The following is an 11,192-nucleotide window of genomic DNA, read 5'->3' on the forward strand; positions in this document are numbered from 1 at the left end:
CTGAATCTTCACCAAAATATTAAGGTGCTTTCTTTCTATGCTTATCATGTTTTTCCTATGTTTATTTTATGTATTTTTGCATTTTTTGCATCAGTAATCGGTTACCCAGATGAGAGTAATCGGTTACCCTGGGAGTTTTGCGCAAAAATTGTTTTTTTTTTTCACTTTGAGTAACCGGTTACCTAAACCCCAGTAACCGATTACCTTGCGTCCAGCTCTGTTTTGTTCACGTTTTTAGGTTATTTAAATGTGTTTTTACTTTATTTTTTCTCCTATATTGCATATGTGGCATACATGCATGCATCATATTTTTTATTTTATTTCCTCTCTCCTCAAATCTCCTTTTTATCTCTTCCACCTACCTCTCATAAATCTCATTCAACTCATTCAAACCTCTCATAACTTTCACATTCAATTCATTCAATCTTCACATTCAACCTTCACATTCAACTCTCATAACTACTCTTAACATCTCTCAAATTCCCATAAACTCTACCTATTATATATTTCAAACCCTCCATAACCTAACATCTCTATCATCTCCAAACCCTCACTTTCATCATGAGATCTTCAAGAAGCAACAAGCATATGGATGAAGATTCTTCAAGGCATCCGGCAGCACCTTCCTTGAAAGCTCGACGTCTCACCTTCAATGTCCGCAAGAGACCTCTAATGGCAACAAAGTATGGTATGTTGCATAAATTTCCTAACACTAGTTTCCAATTTCCGGAATTGCTTAGATATCAAAAAGTGGATAGATTTGTTAGTGACCATGGAGAAATATATGCGGATTTAGTGAAAGATTTTTATTGTTCTTTTGAAATTGGGAATGATCTATCTTTGTCTAGTGAGGTTCAAGGGAAACAAATTTCCATGACCTTAGAAGAATTTAGGGAGTTTTCAACTATGCCTACTACCGGCTTAGCTATCATTCACGGTATGTTACCTCCATGGGAGAACTATACTAGGTATGGCTACTTTTATGACATTTCAAGAGAATCGGTTAGGGAGAGTTTCGCGGCCAAGGCTAACACGGCGGACCGTTTGGTTTTACCGGCAAAGAATTTAACCGTAAGTGATCGAGTGCTTCACTTTTTCATTAGCTATATTTTGATTCCAAAACACTCTAACCACTCTCAAGTGAGTGATACCGAGTTGATGATTATGTTTGCGGTCAAAAACCGCATTAAACTTGATTGGGCAACTTTGATTTTAAGGAATATGGAACATCAACTCAAATTGACGGGTGGCCTACCCTATGCTAGAATGATTTCTCGCCTTTTGCCTCAATTTGATATTGCTCTAAGAAGGGAACCTAAAATCATGATGACTAATGACAATGAGATCGACACTTCAACCATCACCAAAAATACCGGCATTTTTCAAAACCGGGAAGGTCGGTTTGTTTATCGAGATGTTGAACCACAACAACCAAATGTTCACTACCAACCTCCCGATATACCCGAAGGAGGATACACAAATGAAGCTATCTACAATCTTCAAATGTTAACCTACAACAAGGTGTGTGCTATGGACACCTATATGATCAACCGGTTTAACAACATGCAACTCCAAATAGATATGCTTCACAACCAAAATGAAGAGGAAGAAGAGGAGGAAGAGGAAGAGAACATGGATGAGCAAGAATAGTCATTTCATTTCATATTATCATTTTGCTTATGTTTTATCATCTTTGTTTGTTCTACTTTTATGTTATTTTCATCAAAGTTGTGTGTTTAAATTTCATGTTCTAAAAACAATGTTTGCATTATGCTAGTATGTTTTGAATTATTAAATTTGAGTTATGTTTGGTTTCAAAATATCTTCTATATTCTTTGTAACTTTTATGCATTCTAACTTTTATTAGTCTTTCTTTCCTTTTTGTTAATGACAAAGGGGGAGAAAGATCTCAAAATTATATGATTGCTTTTACTAACCATATGTAGCTCAAGAAGCTCAAGAATACTTAATTTTCAAAATCAAGAAATACTCTTACATAAAGGGGGAGTATTGGTGATAGGGGGAGCAAAAGTCAATCATAAGGCAAAAGCAATATTATTCATATTTTCATCTAAGATTGGTTTGTCATCATCAAAAAGGGGGAGAATGTGAAGACAAGCTTCTTCAAGGGTTTTTGATGAAGACAAAACATCACCATAGCTTTTGGCAAAGGACTTGGATCAAGAATTCTCTCAATATACAAGTTTAATCTTCAATATATCTTGATCAATTGTAAGGTAAATAAGTTAAAGAAAAACTCACTTAGATATAATTGTGTAATCAATGGAAATATCACACATAACATGCATTGCATTTAAAAGGCTTTTGGTAAAACTCATTTCAACATAAAAAGCTTTTTTCAAAGTGTTTTTTTGGTTTTGTAGTTGAAGTAATCGGTTACTGAAGCTTTGGTTACCGGTTACTGAGTTTCTCAAAAGATCTCTCTCTGGTTTTTGTATGGGTAATCGATTACCCTGGTTTCAGTAATCGGTTACCCTGTTAAAAATTTGAAAAATATGAACGTTGCAATTGGGTAACCGGTTACCCTACTTCTGGTAACCGATTACTGCTGAAGCATCACATCTTTTCATTATTTCTTCAGCCATACGAAATTTCTTTTTAGCCATGAGTTTGCATCTTTTTGAAAATGTTTTTGCAGCCTTTTGGAAGGGTGTTTTATCATATATAAAGGCTTCTTTCTTCCTTTTAAAAAACACACATATACTATCATTTTTTCATAATCATTTTTGTTGTGCTCTTGCTCTCAAATTTCCATTGTGTTCAAACTTCTTTAAAGAAAATTTTCAGCATACACTTTCATATACTTAGAAAATTTTCTTCATCATTTCCATTGAGTACATAATAACCTATTGTGAGAAAACTTTACTTATTACCAAATATATTCAATCACTTGTAATTCTTTATGTTTGTATTGATTACATCTTATTGTTCCAAGTGTGGATATAAGATTGTAAGGTTGTAACCTTGTTGTCCATAGTTTTGGAAACAAGAGGTATCCTTAGGGAGGGTGTTCTCTTAAGGACTTATTGAAATCCAAGAAGGGTGTTCTTGGTGGTTGTCTCTTTAGAAGGACTAGGAAGAGTCTTGTAAGAGTCATAACATTATAGTAAAATCTCTTGCTTGTTGGCAAGGGGACTGGAGTACTCTCGACCTGTGAGGGGAACCAGTATACATCGTGTGTTCATTTACTTTCCGCTTTTATTGCTTTCAACACACTCAACAAGATCATAAAAGAATAAAAGAACAAAAATCTACCATCACCTAATTCACCCCCTCTCTTAGGCGCACATATTAATTACTCAATGAATCTAAAAAAAAGAATATTTGCTGATAATAATGGCCAGAGAGTACAAAATATGAATTATCAGGGCTCAAGGAGATGCAATCATAATTTGCAAAAGGAAAAGAAAGATACATTTTGCACAAAGAAGTAGAAAAGTTATTTGAAAGAAGAAATGACCTTAAATAGCGAGGTGAGAGGGGCAAATAAGTGGCCCGAAAGAAGAGTCATTTTTGTGAAGCGTCTCAATAATGAGACTAGCATTTAATTCCGTTTTTGCAAACACTAAACCCGTCACAAGGAACCCGACCTAGTATTCTGAAAGACTTTATGTTGTTATGCCACAACAAGTCTTTGGGGAAACTATTATGGATCGGCCACAAGCCTAATAAAGAGAAGGCCCAATTATAAACCTAAATTGGTCTTATTAAGGCATTGATGGTACAACACAAGCAACATCTGAATCCCCACACTCGATGTGCCATGGGTAATCATCAACCATTAGATATCATCTGACCCCCACCCCGTGTGTTCCACGATGGGATTACAATGTAATTCTAAGTTACCTCTCTCTCTCTCTCTCTCTATATATATATATATATATATATATATATATATATATATATATATATATATATATATATATATATATATATATATATATATATATATATATATATATATATAGAAGGAATCCCATACGAAGCTCGAAGTATATTTTAACCATAGTTCACTATACTCCGTTATATTCTCAAACTTACTTAAGCGTAAGAGTATTAACATTGCAGATTCACTCCGTTCCACCACATTAGAAGTTCACTTCATCGTGTAAAGAAGTAATTTGATCACTTTATCAACCATTTCTATTACCCTAGCGGAAGTATTAATTTATATTGAGAATATAATTTTCATTATTTAAAAAATAATAATAATAAATAATAATAATAATAGTAATAATAATAATGGGCATGTTAAGTCAAAATATAACATTTTTTTTTTACAAAAAATAATAATATTTAACTGATATAAATTGTAGTGCAAATACATCAAATCAAATTATTTATTAATTTTACTCTTTTTGTTGGTAAAAAATACATTTAATTTATATAAATTGTAGTACAAATACATCAAATCAAATTACTTATTAATTGAATAAAATTTATATACAATTCTTTAGGTGTGGTTGTTACAATTTTTCAATGAAAATATGACAAATGTTAATTTTCTCTTACACATGCAAATTTTTTCTATTTTCACTTTTTAAATTATATTTAAGTACATTTGTCATATTATAGAAAGAATTGTATCTAAATTTTTTTCTTATTGATTTTAATTTTTAAAGTGAAATTAATTGAAATACACCATCCGTCTAAAATAATTTTACATCATCTTTCAATTAGAGTGAATTATTTTGACACCTTAAAAAAGAAAAACATGACAGAAATAATTATTAAAATAATTTGATTACAATTTATTATTTTATTTTTAATTGCTTAATTATATGTCAAAATAATTCATTTTAATTAGATGACACGTGTAAAACACTAAAAGTGTACTCTAGTTAACCTCTTTTAAAAAATCTAATTGACTGCGCAAAAAAGTTTACATAGTTATTGAAATATTTTCTCTTAATAATGCATATCAGAATTTTAGTCATAATCCGATTTCTCTCTATATATACCTCAACTATACATCTGTTTTCCTCACAAGTTCCATATATCATCAAAACATGAAGATTTCAAGATTTGAAAATTTCTATGTAATTTTCATTCGTATACACATCTATTTATTTTATTAACTTTTCTTGTAGTTATCATTATTATTTTATCATATACACTTATAATTGATTTGGAAATTTGTTTAGGTTATTGGTGTGATTTCTATAGTTTTGATACTGGGATCAGTAGTAGAAAGCGGAAAACCAAGTAGCGAATTAAACGATTTCAATTACCCTGCAACCAATTGCAGAAAACACAGTGCAGTTTTGACAGATTTTGGTGGTGTTGGTGATGGAAAAACCTCTAACACAAAGGCTTTTAATTCAGCAATAACTAACCTAAGCCAATATGCAAATGATGGCGGTGCACAACTTATTGTTCCACCAGGTAAATGGTTAACTGGAAGCTTCAACCTCACAAGCCATTTCACTCTTTTTCTCCAAAAAGACGCTGTCATTCTTGCATCTCAGGTATAATATATTTGATAACTTTTATTTTTTTAGCATTTGGAAATTTTATATTCAATTAAAGAGTCATTTATATGACACAGGATGAATCAGAATGGCCCCAACTTCCTGTTTTACCATCTTACGGAAAAGGCCGAGATGGTGTAATTACTGATAGATGGTCTAGCAGTCTCATTTTTGGAACTAATCTTACCGATGTTGTAATTACCGGTAACAACGGAACAATTGATGGACAAGGATCTTATTGGTGGAACAAGTTCAACAAGCATGAATTGAAAATCACTAGACCTAACATGATTGAACTCATGTACTCTAATCAAATCCAAATATCTAATCTTACTTTGGTTAATTCCCCAGCTTGGTTTGTCCATCCAATTTACAGCAGGTTTGTTAATTCACCATTTCAATTGTTCTCAACCTAAGTGCATTCTTTTTTCTTTATGTATATAACTATATCTGATCAAGCTTTATTTGTTCAGTGACATCATTATAAATGGACTCACCATCCTTGCACCAATTGACTCTCCAAACACAGATGGCATAGACCCTGGTAATGAATATATACTTCCATTAGGTGTCTGATGCATACACAAATGATTATGTTCAATTAAGTAATTCAATTTAATTTATTTATTTTCTGAGGTTATCATCAGAGTCTGTTAGGTGTTCACGTGTGTGTCCGTATCTGTGTTTCATATAAAACTACTAACAACTATTTGATTTCCAAAAAAATTTCCGTCTCAACAGATTCATGTACAAATGTTAGGATTGAAGACAACTACATTGTCTCTGGTGATGATTGTATTGCAATAAAAAGTGGAATTGATGAGTATGGGATCAAAGTTGGAAAGCCATCTCAACAAATTATCATAAGAAGGCTAACATGTATATCACCTTATAGTGCTATGGTTGCATTAGGGAGTGAAATGTCAGGTGGAATCCAAGATGTAAGAGTTGAAGACGTAACTGCTATCAACACTGAATCAGCTGTTAGAATCAAAACAGCCGTCGGTAGAGGCGCATTTGTGAAGGACATTTTTGTTAAAGGAATGAACTTGAAGACAATGAAATATGTGTTTTGGATGACAGGTGATTATAAATCACACCCTGATAAAGGATATGACTCAAAAGCATTGCCTAAAATTAGTGGAATTAATTATAGAGATGTTACTGCAAAGAATGTGACATATGCGGCGAAACTAGAAGGGATTTCAAATGACCCTTTTACAGGAATATGTATTTCTAATGCGACTATTGAAATGAGTGCACAGAAGAAGCTTCCATGGAATTGCACAGACGTTGCTGGAGTTACAAGTAATGTGAGCCCTAAACCTTGTGAATTACTGCCAGGGAAAAAGAAGTTGGACTGTCCTTTTCCAATTGACAAACTGCCCATTGAAAATGTTCAGTTCAAGATCTGTTCCTACCAAAGTAGTGTCTTCTAATGATTTGGATGTAATATTTTGTTTAATAAAATAATATGGATGTATTTGAATTGAAGGTTAACTTTATCATATACTAGTGTATTATACCATGAGAGCAAAAGGTTCCATGATATACTGTCCATGCAATCAGAAATACTATCATGCATTCATTTTTTATGGGTGGGGTGCGCCATCAATTGCTTTAGTGCAACGCAAAAGCAATACGCAAGAGACTCAATAGCAAGCTACTAAGCTACTGTGGTGGCTTCTTTCTCTCTAGAAATAAATTTAATATCGTGTAGACCATTGACCCACATATCACATATTAAATTGATAAGAACAAATACTACACTTGATTTTATGATACAGTAGCCAATATAGAGCGATGGGAATAGCCATAGAAAGTGATAACACTAAAAATTATTTGAACATTATAAATGTACCTTTCCTGGTTTGAGCTTTTGCCTGATCGAAGCCCAAAACCCATACTTTAAGGTGTTTAACTCTACCAAGAGTTTGGTACACACTATCTAAGCCTAACATTTTTCACAACTTCAATAATCAATGTCGAAAGGTGTATCTGCACCACTCCAAAATCTACCATAGGTGTAATTCCCAAAGTCTCACAGAGAATCTCAAACCCTCTCACAAAAGCACGACTGTTTGGGTGTAGTTGGGAAGGAGCTATGTAGATCACCTTTAAAACTTTCATCCTCGTGGGTGTAGCAGACAAACTATCATGTCTTCCATGCATGGCTCCGACAACACATGATCTTTATCCTCAAACTTGTATATGTATAAACCTTGCAAAACAACCTTACCGGTGCATGACTATGATACAACGAGCAGATAGTTGCCATATCCATACGAAAGGAATTCGGCTCACTTTTGAGCTCACCATTAGAGGTTTCACTAGCCCTGAGTAAGAAGACATCACAATAAAATCATTATCCATGTTGTCGTCACTATTAGAGTTTTCAGAACTGTTGAAAGTGAAACTCTTGAAAATTTTCGTTCGACAAACCGTTAATCTATCATCCCATTTACCCGCATAGAAGTCTCAATACAATGACTCCATAGCTCTCACTTATCACCATGGTATCCAGCCCAACTATTTCACCACTCTCGTCACAATCCTTGTATATTATTGTACTTGCTCAAAATTGCAATACATGATAACCCCTAGTGATTAATAACCCCTAGTGATTAAGAACTGTCAAAGATTTTAAGATATATTGTGGGTTGAGAGATAGATGGCATAAGGGGTAAGAAGCTCTATGTATGTGATTTTTTTTGTGAGAATCAGATTGTCCTCTCAGCTTTAACATTGAGGTATTTATAGCCGAATTGGACATGGATCCTAGGCCTCGTGGCAATAGTAACAACTTCTAAAAAGATTGGGGAATGAGCAATTAATCTCCTGATATCCATGGAGCATAATTAACTTCCCCATGACTCATTCTACATTAAAATGGATCATAGACACGCCACTTACCCATTCTCTCATGTTAGGCGGCTTATTCTACATATGGGCGACACTTTTAATAAAGGCGTGACACATTTGATAAATAGATGGTTGATCTCGTGAATGGACAATTAGGAAGACTCTAAGGTAAAGTGATGCATCTATAGCCTCTCAAGGACCTTTTATAGATATACCACTACATAGTACCTCAAACATGAAGATTTGGAAAGGGAGAAGTGATTTAGATATGTGCCTCTTATTCAACTGAGTTCCTTAAGCAAGAGGCATCTCCCTTGCACAAGGCAAGTCCTTTCCGCGTAAGGCGTGTCCCTTAAGTGGTGGCTCTGAGCATGTCTCCAAATGTCAGTGACGTGACTACATGTCATCTTAGGAATTTTGGACGTCAAACAACTAAAGGAGATCAAATGTCAGTCAGTTGGGGGAAGATTCATATTCAAAACAATATTCATATACAAGGTATACAACGATAATAAAAGAGGCAAGATTTTTATCCTAGATCACCGTAAACAATGTTAGTCCAATCCACCCACCAAAGTGATTTTGCCTTATCAACAAGGTTTAATCTATTAATAAAAAACCCTTTGATTACATCCTCAATGACAAACTATTATTGACATCTCAAGAATTTTGACCAACTTGTCTCCTGAGGAAATCAGTCTCCATGACAAACCGTCATTGATATCTCAACAATTCTGACCAACTGGTCTCTTGAGGAAATCAACCTTAATCACAACCCATCATTGACATCTCAAGAATTCTGACCAAATCGTCTTTTTGAGGAAATCAAACTCAATGACAAACTGTCATTGACATCTCAAGAATTCTGACCAATTGGTCTCTTAAGGAAATTAACCTCAATGACAAACCATCATTAACATCTCAAGAATTCTGACCAACTGGTCTCTTGAGGAAATTAACCTAACTTGGTTAAAACAAATTTGTGTTTATAAGAGTGCTTCTTAGTTAAGAAGATACACAAATTTACATTCTAGGTTTACATAATAGAAAGAAATAAGGAATGTATGATTTTAAGAACTTTTTCCTCTTTATTGTCTTTTGCAGAGATTTACTTCTTAATTATGCTCTTCCCATATTTCTTTAATGATCATTGCTTTGCATTCCTTACTCTGATCACTTTGATGAAAACTAAGGTTTCTAAATGATGATCATGCTTTATGTATTTTCCTTATCTTCCATTTTCTTCTTCATAGCTGCTCCTGGTTGGGTATAATCTTACTTGTGTGTGAACTGCAGCCAACTATACTTATCTTTGATATTAGCCTTTGTGCACCAAGACATATCTTCAATGAATACCCTCACTGATTTTCTTCAGTTTTGTTTTTCTCCATGTTCATGAGGGTGATTATTTTGATATTAAAGTACTTGCAGTATCTTTTCCTTACTTACTTGCTTATCATTGCTATGATGTTCATCTTTAAGGTGTTCTTATTCTTGTGTGCATCTTTTTCTTTTGTGCACCCTTGCGATTTTCTTTCTATTCTTCACCTTTTCTTATGAATATAGTCTACATGTTGTCTCTTATGATTTTCAACCTTCCAATTTATATTTACATATATAAAGAAAATAGATTTGTTAGAGAAAGAGAGATTGAGTATCCACACAACAAATAGATGTTTGGAGACATCAGTTAGAGCAAGAGTATAGTGGCGATAACAGCACTATGATGGGTTGTGTGAAAGTAGTAACACTATAATGCACGATTCTTTATCCTGACTTGCAAGATAGTGGATAGGATGTTGTACTGTAGTCATTTGATTTTGTACTTTAATAATATTTTCACAAAAAACTCCCTTCACATCCAACTTCATAATTCAGAGGCTTCTGATAGAATGAGGTGAGGCTTGATCAGAGGTTAGAGTCACTGCCTTTTTCTTCACACTTAACTTCATGACTCATAGGCTTTTGATAGGTTATGATGAAGCTTGATAAGAGTTAGTGTTTGGAGCTTTAAGATATCATAGTCGTAGAGAGTTTATAGTCTGTCTCAGATGTCTTCTTGATAGATTCTTGTAGATGCATTGACTTGATAATCCCGATGCTTGATTTGCTGCTTCTTTAAGATCTTCTTTCAGAAGTTATCCCTTTGAATAAGAGCATTATGATAAATAGTGATGAAACTTGTTCATAGTTCAAAGTCATTATTCTTACAATAGATTATGCTTGCTTCTGATAACGCTAATCTTCAGACTACGTGAGTCTTCAGTTTCTATTGATCTCCAGATTCGGTATGTGTTTAGCTCAACATTTGGTACATTTAGTTTTGACTTCTTCAAAGTCAGAATTGCTTTCTTTTTGTTATGCACATTGAACGACCGTTAGAGAATAAAATTATTTTTTATACAAATGTACTTGTTATCATCATAACTTAAAGGATTAGTTAACGAACCAAACTTGTTCCAACAATCTCCCCTTTTTGATAATGACAATACCATGTATTTTGATGAACAATTTTTCGTTGATAAACACATAATAGTTAAAAATATCAGAGAGAGGTTTGCAAGTTCCCCTTGAGAATAATATCAAAAATTTTCATGACTACTTCAAAGTTAGGTTTGCAACCTCCCCCTGAGAGTAAGACTTAGAAAATTTTGATAGTCCAGAAAATTTTAATCAATTTGAAATTGCATGGTTTAATCAAACTGAAGGATGCACAATAGTTTGAAACATCAGAGTTACGTTTGTAAGCTCCCTCTAAGTTTAAATATATTAGGATTTTAAATCTCATTAGAGTGAGGTTTGTAAGCTCGCTATGAGAACCAGAAAATCTTAATCAGA

At 33.5% G+C, this 11,192-nt stretch overlaps 1 protein-coding gene and 1 pseudogene across 1 annotated transcript; one reads left to right on the forward strand and one right to left on the reverse strand.

Annotated features, from left to right (window-relative positions):
* Positions 1-4,828: 4,828 nt before the first annotated feature.
* On the forward strand, positions 4,829-7,041 carry LOC131649545 (probable polygalacturonase). The gene is made up of 6 exons (XM_058919307.1): positions 4,829-4,837; positions 4,947-5,060; positions 5,166-5,489; positions 5,570-5,871; positions 5,966-6,036; positions 6,234-7,041. The coding sequence occupies exons 1-6, from the start codon at positions 4,829-4,831 to the stop codon at positions 6,929-6,931; spliced, it is 1,518 nt and encodes a 505-aa protein (XP_058775290.1). The 3' UTR covers positions 6,932-7,041.
* Positions 7,042-7,090: 49 nt separating this feature from the next.
* Positions 7,091-7,297, reverse strand: LOC131645288 (U2 spliceosomal RNA; annotated as a pseudogene).
* Positions 7,298-11,192: the final 3,895 nt, after the last annotated feature.

Source organism: Vicia villosa, linkage group LG1, assembly GCF_029867415.1.
Source record: "Vicia villosa cultivar HV-30 ecotype Madison, WI linkage group LG1, Vvil1.0, whole genome shotgun sequence".
NCBI lineage: Eukaryota > Viridiplantae > Streptophyta > Magnoliopsida > Fabales > Fabaceae > Vicia > Vicia villosa.